General features: G+C 37.8%; 1 protein-coding gene across 3 annotated transcripts in view; it reads left to right on the top strand.

The window, feature by feature from the left end:
• The window catches only part of C1H8orf34 (chromosome 1 C8orf34 homolog), a 169,749-nt gene that overhangs the window by 14,583 nt on the left and 138,801 nt on the right, over positions 1-16,365 (top strand). For all 3 annotated transcript variants that reach the window (XM_030500518.1, XM_030500526.1, XM_030500509.1), the window contains exon 2: positions 16,026-16,173. In XM_030500518.1, the coding sequence (XP_030356378.1) occupies positions 16,026-16,173 (148 nt within the window). The remainder of the gene's footprint in view (positions 1-16,025; positions 16,174-16,365) is intronic.

Genomic DNA, 16,365 nt, shown 5'->3' with positions numbered 1-16,365 from the left:
AGAACAAATAGATAAATTCTGTCTGGAAAACAAAGGCCTTAAATATCAATGAACGACATTAATTCTTATCCTCCTTCCAGATCAGGGGTCTGGAGCATCTCTCTTATGAGGAGACATTGCGGGAGCTGGACCTGTTTAGAGAGGAGAAGACTGAGAGGGGATCTCATTAATGCATATAAATATCTCAAGGCGAGTGCCAGGAGGATGGTGCAGACTCTTTTCAGTGGTGCCCAGTGGCAAGATGAGGAGCATAAACTAAAACACAAGAAGTTTCACCTCGACATGAGGAAGATCTTTATGTTGAGGGTGGCAGAGCACTGGAACAGGCTGCCCAGGGAGGCTGTGGAGTCTCCTTCTCTGGAGACATTCAAACCTGCATGGACACATTCCTGTATAACCTTCTCTAGGTGGCCCTGCCTTGGCAAGGGGTTGGACTAGAAGATCTCCAGAGATCCCTTCCAACCCTAATGATTCTGTGATTCATGACTTTGACATTGACCAGTAGTGATCACAAATATAGGCCATCCATATAAAATTAAATCACTACACAGGAATGCAAAACTAGGATATGTAGTTTGGGTTGTTTTTTTTGTTTTGTTTTTCAGAAGTAATGGCAAAAAAGTCCATTGCTGATGGATGAAAAAAGAGAGCATTAATATTTGGGTAGATTATTGCTTTAGATTTGAAAAAGAAGCCCATGAGAATAGACTGTTATGCCTGTGATGGTGTTTCTTTCTGGAGATGGGCTATTAAGTGGAATGGCCATTGTCAGAACCTTCAGAAGAATGTTTGGCCAAATTTTTGGACTGGGAATAGGTGGATATTTATTCACTGGACAAATATTGATGTATCTTCTTAATGTCACATTGCCATTTGTGTTCAGCTGTAATAAAACCCTAGATATTTTGAGGCTTTTTCCAATTCTAAAAAAATTGAAATAATTGGAAGCATCTGAATGTAGGATGTTGCAAATAATAGCTGTTATACTGCAAAAGCGCTTGAATGGGTTTTTCCTTGGCTACTTCTGCAGTGGTTTTTTGGCTAATATTTGAGCATATGAAAATTTACCACAGAGTTGCGCAAAATGGGATCTTGCCATTCTTATAAGTCCTTATAATAATAGGTACCATTATAATAATTAGGCCTTTCTAATAACATTTTTTGCCCTACGTCCAGTGGAACATTAAGTTTATTTCTTCTACTTTTGTGTGATATCAAAAGATTTTGTGAGCCTGATGTATATCAATAATATAATATATACGTACATATGTATTTGTGGGAAAAGGGAATGCTTTCTGTATCTCCCACAAGCTGGATGATTTTTACATTTGATCCGGTACTTGAGCATTGTTTTTATATTTTGTACAAAAACTGTTCAAATAATGACATTCAAGTTGAACATCAAGCTGAATGAGAGTTAGAAAATGTCTTTTTAAAGGTCTGCGTGATTACTGCAATATATACATGTAGAAGTGAACCACAGTAAGTTTGTATGAGCAATTATAAACCTAACTTACCAGTGTTTGCGGGGTTGGTTGTTTGTTTGTTTTGGTATTTGGAGCATACTTTTGTTTTAACATAGGAATTGAGATTTGAAAAGGACCAACATGAAATTTATCCAAATCAAAGATGAAGAGGAAAAAACCCAGTTATGGGCTGCTACAGTCCAGGGACACCTACTGCCTCATACTGAAATCTGCAGCGTTGGTGCAGCGTTGCTGCGGCTGTATAGTGCTAAGTGTTTAGAAATATGCATTTGGCATTGGACCCTCTCTCCTGTCAAACGTGTCTGGCTGTAATCCATCGTAGCTAATATCCACCAATTGTCAACAAAGTTTGATATTTTCCCTTGTAGAGTACAACAGACACACTGTTCTTTCACTTCTGCTAATCAATTGGCTTTTGCTGGAGAAGCATTTTCTGGGGCACCCTTTTCCGGGCATGGTTATAGGACATCCAGCCTCTGAGGAGGAACTGTCTTGCCTGAGGCCTTCCAGTGACTCTTTCTGTGCAAAAATGTAATGGGGATCTGTTCTTCCTCATGGTGTTCCAAAGGAAGGGATGCTTTGCAATACATGGAGTGTGGTAGGCATGGGAGTAGGGTGAGAGGCTTCTATCTCTTCTGATGGTGATCAGAGCTCTCTCTGATTTGTAACATCACTTGTGTAAGTGCAACTGTGCACTGGTTAAAGGTATCTTTTTGGCTTTGTGATTCCAGTAGCCAAACCTGGGTTAAAAAAAAAAATAAAATAAAAATCATTCCAAGTTAGCTCCACACAAGATGATGTTGGCACAGGGAATTGATGTTTTGATGTGGAAATAACTTGATTAATGCAGGACTGTCCTGATTTAAGTGTTTAGGTTGAATCTTTGACATTACATCCTCCGGGATTAAAATAAAATATGGTATTCCTTAAATAACAAAGTTAAATGTTGCTTTGAAATCAGTGCTGTTGTTAAGATGACTACTGAATTATACCTGTCATTTTCTGTCGTTCCATTACTTTTAGGGAATGTAGTGGTGTCTCTTTCTGGTATATTTCAAGATGTGCAAAAGAAATGTTATCCCTCCTATATGTACTCAAATCAAGTATCTGCTGAAAAACTCCACTGTCTTTTTATTGTGTTTTCATGAGTTGGCTGCAAGAAGGAAAAGGTACCCTATTGTGATAGAAAGCATAGGATTTTCAAGCATAGGTTTTGCTTTGTTGGAGCAGTCAGTCAGGCAGCTTGCTGTTCATCTTAGAAGGGCCCTATAAGGAAGATGGGGAAAGACTTTTAGCAGGGCCTGTTGTGATAGGATGAGGGGTGATGGTTTTAAACTAAAAGAGAGGAGATTCAGCCTGGATGTGAGGAAAAAATTCTTTACAATGAGGGTGGTAAAACATTGGCACAGGTTGCCCAGAGAGGTGGTGGATGCGCCATCCCTGGAGACATTCAAGGCCAGGCTGGATGGGGCTCTGAGCAACCTGATCTAGTTGAAGATGTCCCTGCTCATTGCAGAGGGGTTGGACTAGATGAGCTTTGAAGGTCCCTTCCCACCTAAACTATTCTATGATTCTGTGATCTTCAGTAGGCTCTGCATTCTCATGGGTTCAGACCTCAGCCTTGCCCAGTATGTGTGTATTCAAACCTTGACACTGAAGGGCCTGGTTTTCAGGAGAACCCCAGCTGACAGCCTGGGCGTTGTTCCACAAGGCTGGGCCACTTTTAGATGGAGACAGAGGCAGTGATGATACCTTCTCAGGGCTCAGGCAGAGCAGTGAACTTGGTAATTCCAGTCGGAAACAGTTGGGAAACCCTGGAAGTTGGCTGGAGACATGTAGACCATGGGTAGCTCTGTACTCAGTGTTACATTTCCCTCTCCTAGGAATTTTGATACTGTCTCATACCTGAATCTTCATGGTTCATGTTGCACTCTAAACGTGAAAACTTTTAAGCCTATACCATTTAGGTCAAAATGGACACCTACATGTCTTTTTCCCTGTGTGCACCAAATCTTCAATTTTTTTTCTAGTTTGACTGTGATGGGGTAGTCATTGTCAGAAGTTTCTCTGCTTAGAACAGCAGAATATCTATTTTAATTTGACTTGAAATGAAGAGATTATCCATGAAGGCAAAGCATGTTAGAAATCTGTAGAACTTGGAAAATAATACTAAGAAAAAAAAAAAAAAATATTATTAAAGCTGTTTCTATATCGTCTTGCTTGCTGATGGGGAAAATCCACTGATGGATGACAAAAATGCATATGGAACCAATCACAGGTGGATTTTACTTCCAGCTGAACTGGAATTATTAATGTGTCTTCCCAGTTGGGGCTGAAGATGGGTTGAGGTACAGTGATATCCAACAGAAATAAAATAGTTGCCAGTATCCTGTGGTGGCATGTGATAGATGGTAGTACACAAAATACTGGAAGATCTCCTAGAGTATATGAAAACATTAGTCAATATTGTTTTTTGGGTTCTTTTTTTTTTTTATAGTTAACATAGTTATTTAGCTACTTATTATGTTATTAATTCATGCATTTATAATCAAATTTCATTGTTATATCCATGGGGTAATGTCTTCTGCATGACAAAAGATTCCTTTATTCTTTCATTAAAAAAAGATCTATTCTTTTCATTTTGATTTCATCACGGGGTTTTGCCATTTGTTTTTTAAATGGCAAAGTTCAAGTGTATATACTTAAGCAAAAACTACCCCTAAATGAACACAGGTTAAAATAAATGCTAGTATAAAAGTGTTACTTGGAATAGTAAATGAGGAGATTTTTATAGTTTCCACTTGCAGTTAGAGAAGCACAGAGCATGAACTGTGCTGAACCACGCTGAATGTGACTGTGTGTTCTCAAAGGTGTTTGAGAGCTATCAGGTACCTGCTTGCAGATAGTCTGCAGTGGCTTTGGTGATTATTCTGACAAGATACTGTGTATCTTGTGTTACCTGTGAAAGGCAAATCACTGTGACCTTTCTTGTGGAACGAAAAAAAGGATACAAGTAGCTGTAAGTCAATCAAGCAACTGCTTTTATGGAAAATAACCTTTGTCTTCTTAAAATGCTATATAAAAGATACTTGTTAGTCTAACTTAATGAGTACCAGCCACATTTGCAGTGTATAAATTCTGCAGCTGTAAAAGAACCCTTTGTATTTTGCTGTGGTGAAAATGAATTTCCAGATTTTTCTATGGCGACAAGTTCTGACCTTTCCAGTTCAGAAATCTCTGTTGTAGTGGTGCATATTAAACATCTAGTTCTATTTAAAAAGCTGATTACAACAGTGGTATGAAGTCTTATGAGACCAAGTCAATCTCTCGCAGGTAAATAAAAGGAAATTAAGATGCATATCTGAATATTCATCTATTCAAAGTGTATGAATAAAACTTGTAATTAGACTATTACAGATGATTGTTAGCTGCTGTACTGAAGGAACATCTCCAAATGACACGATTTAAGTAAATTCTAACAATCAGGGAGCATCTGTTAACTTCAGTGGAGTTTGTTTAGTAATCATTACTTGAGCAAATTTAGGTTTAATTTATGTAGGCAGCTAAAGTCAGGATAATTAAATCTGTGTTAGAATTTCCCTACCCTGAACTCTGATAACTCACATTCTTCATTTTGTATAATTGCTGATTGTTATTTGAACTTCATGTGGATAGTTTAAAAATTCTTGGTCAAGTTTAAAAAAAACATGAAAACAATTTTTGTAATTATTTTAACACATAAAACATACAGAATATTTAATAACTTTGGCTATGCACACTAGACAGCAGAACCTTTTAAAAATGTCATCTCATATTTATCTTTCTGTATGACTTTAGTAAATGTAGTAATGCTGTATCCTTTTTCCACAGGAGAACATTCATTTGTCTTTTACAGATTATGCAAGAGCTATGGCGCCTTGTTCTGAAAGCTGACAGAGCAAAGTGTCTGATAATGGACACCTGGTAGCTCTGAGTTTTAATTTTTCTGCTAACATGAGCTTGACTGCCTGCAGCTTCATCATGTCTATTATCCTGTGGGTTATATGTTACATGTTAGTTGCATGCGCTGGTGCAACCCCAGAAGACATCCTAGTGGTGGTTTCCAGAAGCAAACTTCAAACTGTGGAATGAGCATCAGGCCAAGGCTCCACTGAAAATAAGGCTTTGATATTCTTAATTCTTTTTGTGTCATTAAATACTTCGTTTTAAATGTGAAATTTAAACGTAGTAAATGTGTTTTGTAAATATAACCTTTTATGCTGAACAGATCTCTCACTAATCTATATGAATCCAATCCTATTCAGAAACCTGAAATCCAGTTATCACTTCCCTCTTGCCGCAACTTTATATGCAACAGAAGTATGGACTTTGTTCATGTTAACATCATGTTTATAGGTTAACTTCCACTTGTAGTCTCATGCAGTCCAACATTGCCCATTCACAGTTGTTATTTTCATTATACTTCATAGCATTTTGCCCCATATATCACATTATGTTTGCATGTGAAAGCACCACCCAAAGCCTTAATTAAGAAGCCAAAATCCTACTTACTCAGATTGTTTGGTGGTTTTTTGTTTGATTGATTTTGGGGGTTTTTGTTAGAGCACTCAGTCCACTCTAGAAGATGGGGGTTTGCTGTCTTTCTAAAAAGCGCTGATCAAGGTTTGCATCTTGAATTTAAAATATGGTCAGAAGAGTTGGTCATAGCATCCCTCTTCTATTCATTTGCTCAGGGACTGCGATGTGAGATCCTGTTTTCAGTATCCTGTTCAGCCTGCAGACTCGCACCTTCCACTTCCTTGCAGGCGAGTGTCAGCAGGCTGTAGCAGCCACCTTGGAGAAGTAATCTTGGATTGCGGTCACTTGAATCTGGCCAGTAGTCTCTCACAGGTCTATGTATGTGTGTGTGTATATATATATGTATGTATATATATAGTATCTCTCACAGGTACACCTGTGGAGAGATTACTGGCCAGATTCAATGTTTTAAAGCCAGAAGTAGCTGTTCAGAAGAGCTCTGCTCCTTGCTGGTGTTCTGCCTTGGGTGCCATGGTTTTGCACGCAGCTAATAGCTTTTAAAATAGAAATGTAAAAAACCCTTAAAATTTAACATTGACTGTTGACATGTGAATGTCATATTGTCATTTTTTCTTCAATACTTCTATCCACAGGGGAAGTTGTTTGAGTACAGTATCAGGCCTTTTAATGTGACTACTCACCACCAGTTTTTGTTATACAGCTGGAAAAGTTTTGACAGGCTTTTAAAAGGATGAAATATAAAGTGGAGAAAACTTAGATTTTTCATTCTGAATGTCAATATTTCATATATATGAAGAACCACTGTGTTACCTAGACGTGATTGTGCTGGCTTTGACTGAGGCCAAATTAATTTCCTACCTGGTAGCTAGTATGGGGCTAGATTTTGTATTTGTGCTAGAAACAATGTTGATAACACAGGGATGTTCTAGTCACTGCTGAGCAGTGCCTACACAGAGCCAAGGCCTTTTCTGCTCCTCACACCACCCTTCCAGTGAGGAGGCTGGGGGTGCACAGGGAGTTGGGAGGGGACACAGCCGGGACAGCTGACCCCAGCTGACCACAGGGATATTCCATACCATATGGTGTCATGCTCAGCATGTGAAGCTGGAAGAAGGAGGGGGAGGACATTCGGAGTGATTGTGTTTTGTCTTCCCAAGCAACCATTACATGTGATGGAGCCCTGTTTTCCTGGAGATGGCTGAACACCTACCTGTGATGGGAAGTGGTGAATGAATTCCTTGTTTTGCTTTGCTTGTGTGCGCGACTTTTGCTTTACCTATTGAACTGTCTTTATCTCAACCCACGAGTTTCTCACTTTTACTCTTCTAATTCTCTCCCCCATTCCACCGAAAGAGGAAGTGAGCAAGCGGCTGCATGGCGCTTTATTGCTGGCTTGGACTAAACCATTATACAGATTTGACTGCGTGACATGGACAATTCATGGACTGTGTGCATTTCTAACTTCTAAGATACATCATAGCCTGTAATATCAGATTTATATTTATATTTATATATTTAATATAATTTTGCATCAAATAGATGTCTTTTACAAACAGAAGGAACTAATGCTTTTATATGTTAGGTAGAATTTGCATTACATATTGTGAATAGATTAATGAATATATGAATTACAATTTACCTCAGTCCAGTCATTACCATTGTAATGGGTGTATTTTCTTGAATATCTCCAAAACACTGGAAGATCTTTTTCACTCTTTTTTTGCGTGTGTACCCACAATAATAAGAGATTTTGACTATATTCATTATTTCAAGTTATGCATATTTTTTCCATTTGAATGTATTTTTTCTGCATGAGACCAGAAATCCTATCTCTATAAGGAATTTCAGTTATTTTATGTAAGCCCTATTTTTAAGTTATCTATTTCAGATTGCTTTGAAATGTTTCACTGACTGTTTTCAGAGTTAGTCTGGTAATTTCAGCAGTGCTGAAACTCTTGGTGTTAGAAAATAATCTTTACATACACTATGAATTTCTCTGGGGTGTGTCTAAACTCTAAGCTTTTTTTGAAGTTGACTTTTTCTTTTCCAATTTCTCGTGCTCTTGGCAGTGTTTTGGCAGCTGACCAAAGCTAGAAGTTCGTGAGAGCAAAGGCGGTGACTCTGTAGCGCATATTAGGTTCATGGTGCCACTAGGTACTTTGTGGTGATTTACAAAAATTCAGTCTTATTAATCACTCGTATATGCTTTATGTGTACAATAGAAGAGTAGTAGTGAGCCACGTGAAATGGAGGAAAGAGGAGCACAGCATCAGGCTGCCAAGCTTATGGCTCTGAAGAGTTTGCTGTCAAAACTGTTCTCGCAGTGCTTTCTTTGAGGCCATGCCACTGTTGTTGGAATGAACCCCAGCACACTCTTTGTAGCTACCGGTGTATGAAGCAAGCAGGGGAATTAGGGATGTTGCTTCTGCTCTGTAGCCAGGACTGTTCTTTGCTGGTTGTTAACATGGTTTCAGGCAGTGGGTGGGATTCTCATGCATAAAAAACACCTAAGCTTAACTGCTTTGCTGAATCAATCCCTTAATATACCAGTTGTGTTTTTCATGTACAGCCTTCTCCTGATTGTCCCTCATAAGCCCTCAATAACCATTACTATGGTGATATTGTACTGGGTCTGGCTGGGATGGAGTTGATTTTCTTCATAGCAGCCCATATGGTGCTGTGTTTCGAATTTTTGTCAAAACAGTGTTGATACACTAGTTATAGCTGTAGCTGAGCAGCGCTTGCACAGGGTCAAGGCTGTCTCTGTTTCTCACTCTGCCCACCAGCCAGCAGGCTGGGGGTGGGCAAGAGGCTGGGAGGGGACACAGCTGACCCAACCTGACCAGAGAGGTCCTCCTTAACATATAATGTCATGCTCAGCAATAAAACTGGAGGCTAAATTTTTTGAAGGAGCCATTGCTTGGGGACTGGCTGGGCAGTGGGAGGTGGTGAGTGATTGCCTTGCCATCACTTGTTTGGTTTTTTGTTTTCTCTTCTGTTTGGTTATTAAACTGTCTTTATCTTGAGCATGCGTTTTTCTTGGTTTTGCTCTTCCCATTCTTTCCCCCAGGTGGTGGGTCCTTAGCTACTGGCAACTTACCAGAGGTAGCCACAAAAATACCGACTGCTTTAGTTCCTAATGCCACCCTCCCTCAGGAAAAAAATAAAAATAAAAATAAGTGCCAGGTAGGTAGAAGCTAAGTCAGTGAAGTTTAAACTGGAAATATGATGCGATTTTTTTTTTTTTTTTTAATAGTTGTGGTAATGAATCATTGAACACAGAGGAACAAGTGGCTCCACTTTAGACCTTGGAATTGGAATAATTACTTCAACTGATCAGAGAAATATCAGCTTTAGCCTCCTGAGTTAGCTCTTAGGAAAGGCAGTGATGTGCAGTCAGTGTTGGTTTATGGCTGTAATTTAATGAAATCAATCCAGGTTGTAATAGTCTTTCCTAGCCTTTATCTGTGAGTATTCCTTTTCATGTAAATCCTACAGACCTTTCAGAAAATCAGTAGTTTTCATTTTTGCTTGGTTGAACTTGAAGTGCCTTGCCTTCAGGGTAGAATTTCCGCTGGTTGATAGAGTGGGTGGAAGCTGAGGGAGATTTCTGAATTACGCTTTAGGGAAATCTTACAGTGTTTCTGCTATAACACGAACTACCCTTGTTTGATAAATCCTTGCTGAGTTCAGATAATGATATGGGAGATATAATTCCACAAATGTGAGATTGTTGTGCAGAGATACAGGACTGCTGAAAAAGTGTAAGCTATCATAGAAAATCTTTGTGATTTGAAAACTGTGGGAGAAAGTGTGGTAACTGTTGACATGCTTGGCATATCTGACAGCATGTCTTTAACCTTTCGTTCTTCTACTGAGAAGTAATTAATGTTTTAGAGTAACCTAGTACCAGCAGCCTCTCTTTTGACAGCTTTCCTGTCTGAAGTGATTGAATGGGAGAAAGGAAATCTTTCAATAACAAAGCCAAAGAGCAAAGGTGTTTGAAGCTACTTTATGAACTCAGAAGTCATATAATACATTTGGGAAAATGATATTTGAAATATCAAAAATAAGATAATAGAAGAAAACCCCTCAAAGGATATATAAATGAAAAAATACAGCAAGAGGTTCAGGTAGATATTGCACAATATGATGTGCGTGGTGGAGTTCGGTAAAATGTCATGAGCTCGCTTGGTGAAACTTTGTAATTCTCCACCAGACCTCACCTATGCAAAAGGTTTTTGTTTCTGGATCGCTAAGCAAGATCAGTGATGCATATTTTATGAACTATTGCATACATGTTTTAGATTTATATCAGATAGCACTAGTTCATCCAAGTCAGGGAACTGATTATATGATTTGCAAAGGGTTTGTAGTGGAAAGAATGTGTTGTTTCCATACTGCTCTCCAGAGTCTCCCAAAGTGTATGGTTAGTAACATAGCCCCCCAAATTGGTCTTCTGTTATTGAATTGGTACAGATATTTAATAGGTGAACATTTCAGGAGGACTGTTAGCTATTCAGTGTTTGTTTTCAGACTCTCTCTTGCTATTCTTATTGTATAAACCAAAAGTTTGCCATTTTTGCAGATTAGTTATCATCTTTATTTGAGATATGAGAAAAAAAAAGCAGTTTGAGACTTTCAGTTGTAGTAGTCAGAGTCTGAAAATGTTACCTGTGCCTGTAGTCCCATCTTGTAGATCTCCCTACCAGTGCCACCTTTAGGGGAAACTTGTTTGCACCATAATATGAAGGTCACCATATCAACTTTGTACTTTCTCTTTAGTTGTGCATCCAAAAAAATTTCTTTGTGGGCTGTGTTCCATGCTGTGTACTGCAGTTTTTGATTTTAAATTTAACTGCACAGCCAGCTGAAATGGCAGGAGTTCATAGTGTTGAGGCTTTGATCAAAGAAAGAGTTGGTTGAAAATTTTTTAGTTAGTTCCAGGTAAAAGTCTGAGTATTTTCATAAACAAAATGAGTGGGACTACTAATCCTACAGAGGTTTGCTCTTATCTGTTTTTCTACCTTGGTTAGTTTGAAACAACTAGTATGGTGCAGGCATGCAAATTGTGTTTCTGTGGAAATTTGTTTTGTGTTCGATAATTTATTTCATAGGGAACGTGGTGATAATTTCATGAACACTTAAAGTATGTGGAAATCCAATTTGATTATTGTCTATAATGTGGTTTTCTTTTAATTTTGATTTTTTCAAGATGTAAAAAATGTAAAGCCTGAAAGAAGGATGTCAGTATTTTTCCTTTATTTCCGTAGAAAATAAACTTTGGTGGTAGAAGCAGTGATGTTTACCTTTCTGCTCTCATTTAAGAATTGCAGATTTTTATTTTAGCCAGTAAGATTATTTTTAAAATTTCCTTGCTTTATTACTGCAAAAATCAGGAAGAAATACTAAAGAAAAAAGTGTCAATCACTAAAAAGTTTATTAAACTTGCTTTTTCCTTCCACAGATCTGCACTCAACTTTATATCTTCTTCATTAATTTACAGCCTGTATGAAGCGATTAGCAAAACTAAATGTAGATGTCTTCCTTCTAAGTGTCCAAACTCCACTGCAGTCAATGGATATATAGCCAATACAGTCAGTGGAGCCTGGAATGGCCTAAGTGGATATCCTTAGATATCCTAAGTGGACATATACTGGCTAGTCAACTGGGAGCTCTCTAGGCTCCCTTGACTTCTTCATTGACGAGAGCACCATTGACATTGGTATGAAGACTGCTGTATTTGATTGTCTTCATTTGGAGCTGTATCCCATCAAAACCTTGTAGTTTAAGCTAATCCACCTAGTCTCTTTGTTTCGTCAGATGTGAGACTCAGGGTCATTCATTCTGCCTACTTTAAGCATCTAATTTAAGCCATGAAATCAGAGCATAATACAGACAAAATCTGTGCGTGCTCTGACATTGTGTGTAGAAGTCTATATAGTTGAAGACAAAGCCTGTAATTGTTGTGCAGTTACTGTTATCAATTACCGGGCAAGATAGAATGTCTCTTAATTAACTTAATGACCTGGTAGGTACATTTAGACATAGCTAATTAGAGCTTTCTTGTAATTGGGCCCAGGATTAATAGACTGTGAAGACTGTTTCATTTGTATTGAATGCATGGACAGTCACAAGGAAATTAAAATTTGAGCCTGCATTGAATAACTAATAGAGGACCTCAGGATAGCACAATAGTGAAAGATTATTAGCTCTATAAAGAATTAATATATTAAGTTACTAGTTTAGACCTGTTTTGAGTTTTATTTTGGGGTTTTTTTGTGGGTTGGTTTTTTTTTTACCCCCCAAGATCTTTTGCAGCTTTATCAATATGCACATGAATCTCTCTTGGAAACATCCACAGATCAACCTTTCAAAGTTTCTTGTACTAGTCTGTCTTGTATAGCTGAATAAAACTAGTGAATGTTAAAGCATATGAAGATACCATTACAGAAGAAAGTAGAAATAACTGGTTTCATTTTTGGTTTGCACATTGCAAGGTAAAATCCTTGGAGGAGATAACTGCCAGTGTTTCTGGAGCTTATATCACCTTTCTGCCTGTTCTTTGTCATTTAGTCAGGGCAGAACCTAATTTGGGGCAATACAGTGGGGGAAACAGCTGAAATGAATGTATTCACTCTAGTGTTCCAGTCTATAGTAATCATGGAAGTTCTGTTTCAACCTTTTTCTGTGCTGCAGTGTGTCTTGTGGGTGCACAGGGAATTAGTAGCCACTAACATCTGAACAGGCTTCTTCACTGCTTACGCAGATGGAAAGCAGGGCAGTTCCACTGATAAAAAAGACAAAAGGATATAGAGTAAAAGGAAGTCATACACAGCAGTGGAAAGACGATAGGAGGAGAGAGATGATGAGTAGTAAACTATTCATCTGGCAGCATGGAGACCCAATCTGCCATGACTTTTTATTTGTTCTGATAAGGCATGCTGTGCAGAACATGTTATAAAGGTAGACAAAACTTTTCATTTTTCTTATTTGAATTAGGTGAAATTGTGAACAAGTAGAAAACTTAGAAACTTGAGCTGGAAAGGCAAAAAGTATAATTGATATTTTTGAGACATGTAAGTGTCTTGCATTTCTGTTTTCATGCATAGTTGAAACTTACCTGTTGAATTTTTCATCAAGAAACGAATCTCATTTTCGATGATCTTGTGCCATTTTTATTCTGCTGTTAATGCAGAGGCGGCTTCATTGAGACTAGTTGGTCTTTTCCTTTTCTTTTTCTTGTGAAACCTTGCCTACTTAGCACATTGTGAGTCAGATTAGACTGTTGCTAACCAAAAAGGAATTTTATTTTTGTAAATTGTTGTACATTTAAGTTTTCCTTATTTAATACCTTCACTTTTGTAATTTTTTTTTAACATTTCAAAGTTGTGAGAGTATATTTAGAGTACCATGTAGTATGTTATTCCTGCTGTCTATTAAGATGTCATCTGAGTAACAGATGAGAGCATTAAATAAACTTTGTGTCATTTCATGAGAAGTTTACGATAGTTTTACTAGGGAATGGCACTACAGTGAGAATACCCCAACAGGCATTCCTAATGATGAGAATACCCCCCTTACAGGCATTCTTAATCTGTAATGTCTTTTTGCCTTCAGTGAAGTATATGTTTCTACTTTAAAAAAAACAATGAGCTGAGACTTAACTAAGTACAGTTACTGCCTATGTGAAGTTTTTTGCCTTTTTTGTTGTGTGGTTTGTTGGGGTTTTTTTTGCTGCTTTTGCCTCTTCCACCGCTCCACCCCATGGCATAGCCAAGCAACCAAACACAGGCAGAAAACCTATTTCCTTGTGGTTGCCAATTTGCTGGGATGACAAGATTCTCAAAGGAAGCATGAGCTCGAAGAGCTTGTGTTAAGGGCTGAGCAGATGGAGTTAGGTCCTTTGGTGGCAGAATTTGGTAGGAGGGCAAAGGCAGTGAGGATCATGGAGCTGTGATCCTACTTCTGACTGTGTGTGTAGCAGAAGGATGTGGAAGCAGATAACACCTCCTGCATGTGAATGCGGATTTACACAGAGTGTACATCTGAAATTATTATCACTGCTGTTGTTATCACTGCTTGGGGTGGAGGTGTTCTTTACACACCCTGCAGAGTGATAAGTTGGAGACCACTTTCACGCCTTGCTTGGAGCGGCTTGAGAAGCAAATCCATAAAAGCTTCTCCATTTCCCTTTTGCAACAGAATACTCATAGGAAAGAGCTATGGCTTTCTTAAATGGCGGGCTTTGCAATCTGTGTCATCTTCGTGTTGACTTAAAGTTGTATTTACTTTTAATGCCATCTCTGAAAGTGCTTGAGGCAAGTCACTTTGGGGCTTATTAAACAAATAAGTAGTATTTTTATTTTTGAACTGTGTACTATTTTCAGTTCATGGTGATTCCAGCAATGTTATTTCTTTTTTTGCTTTAGGTGTACAGGATCAGTACAACTCATTTGTTACTCCAGAGAGATAAACGTAGCCTATATCTATAGTTCTTTTATCTTTTCTAATTGCTATCACAGAATAGAAGTGATTATGCTCTGAGACAGCACAGATCTCTATATCACTCAGGCCTTATTGTCAATATATTAACAGTAGATAAAAAAGTGGTCCTTTTGAATAAGAACTTATTTCACATCATTTGGAATAGCACTTTTTTTTTTTTTTTTTTTACTTTGTGCAGTTATGTTCTTTAGTTTTACTGCTATGTCTCAGAATAAAGGAACGAATCATGTAATCAGTTTTATTTTATTAGGTCTGTTTCTGTTAATTAAAGACTGTTTCTTCTTGTGACAAGCAAGTCAGTGATGGCAACAATCAAGTATCATTTGTCTTACATTGACACAGAGGCATTCTGAAATTTTTCATCTCTGTACTATCTTTTTTAATGCTGCATTGATTTTTTTAATGTATTATTAATAGATTGTCACCCATGCATGTCTTTAATAAAAACAAGATGATGAGAGCTGAGTTACACGCATTGATGCTATTAATCTTTTAATCTAAGAGAGAAAAATGATTTTCAAACCACGATTCAGAGAAATTATTTCAATTACAAGTCAGCTGTTACAGATTGACACTTTTCCTCTGGTAAGAGAATTCTCTGCAGTGGAATTCCTACAGCTATTCTGGTCCATCAGGAGCATAAGATTGCATCTTTCCACTTGTCACTAATTCTGCATTTTGGCAGAGGAAAAAAGAAAGGTTTGCTGTTAGAGTGTTGCCAAGCAACTAAAATATGAGTTTCTCCAATTTCTGGATTTTTCTTGTATGATGTATGTCAGAGGGTTTCTCCTACCTGGGTGAGAGACAGTCTCGATAAAGTTAGACTCCATAGCTTTACCGTTTCTAAGATTAGTAAGTAGCTTAATTTCTCCCTGTGGAGTTCCATTTCCAAACCAAAGACACTTTTTTTATTTTATTTTTTTTATTATTTTTGGCTCCCTGTAGATAGTTATCAAAAATCACATCACGGATGATAACGGCTTCACAAGAGATGAGATTGGGCATGTTTTCTCCTTTTTATTCTCTGAAGTTAAATTTCTATTTCTGAAATGGAAGGCTTGTTTCTGTCTCATTTTCACTTATACCTAATTTTTTATACCACTACTTGAATAAAAAGAATGGAAAGTCTTGGACTGTACAAAGATAACTTGTCTTATAATAATACTCCTGCATGCTGTTACTCACATTTACTGTTAGTGGGTATACTCTCTTTTAAGTATTCAGATAATTTGGGGTAAATTTGAGCAGGTAGTTGAAATTGGGTCATTTAACATAAATTCTAGTGGATACATGACTCTATGGGCTAAGAGTACTTCAGACATGAGCACTTCATAGGCAAAGCTAATAGTAGTTTGAGGAGATAGGTGTTTCCGGCTGTTTTCTTCAAAGTTGAAAACAGGCGTTAGAAATGTTCCTTTACTTTTGATAAATACTAGATTAGTTTGGGTGCAATATCCCACTAATTTTTTGTTTTGTTTTAATTTTCTAAAGGAGTTGATGACCAAGCTGATAACAGAGACACCTGACCAGCCAATCCCATTTCTAATTGACCATCTTCAGTCCAAACAGGGGAACCGCAATCAGCTTCAGAGAACCTTGTCTGGCTCTGCTGCCCTTTGGGCAGAGAGTGAAACATCAGGTATGTTCTGTATGCTGGAAAGGGCTAGTCTTCAGTATAATATTCCCACACTTTTGTCCATGATTTCCTGGATACATCTACCTACTGAACAGATACTACTCTGTGGTTTTGAGCATGCACAGTAAATCCTGTATGCCCAGTAGATACTGAATTGGATATATATTGTTGCCTCTCAGCTTAGCCTATGTACAT

The sequence above is a fragment of the Strigops habroptila genome, chromosome 1, assembly GCF_004027225.2.
Source record: "Strigops habroptila isolate Jane chromosome 1, bStrHab1.2.pri, whole genome shotgun sequence".
Lineage (NCBI taxonomy): Eukaryota > Metazoa > Chordata > Aves > Psittaciformes > Psittacidae > Strigops > Strigops habroptila.
Note: the sequence above shows the minus strand (reverse complement) of the source record. Positions and strands in the feature narration are given on the sequence as shown.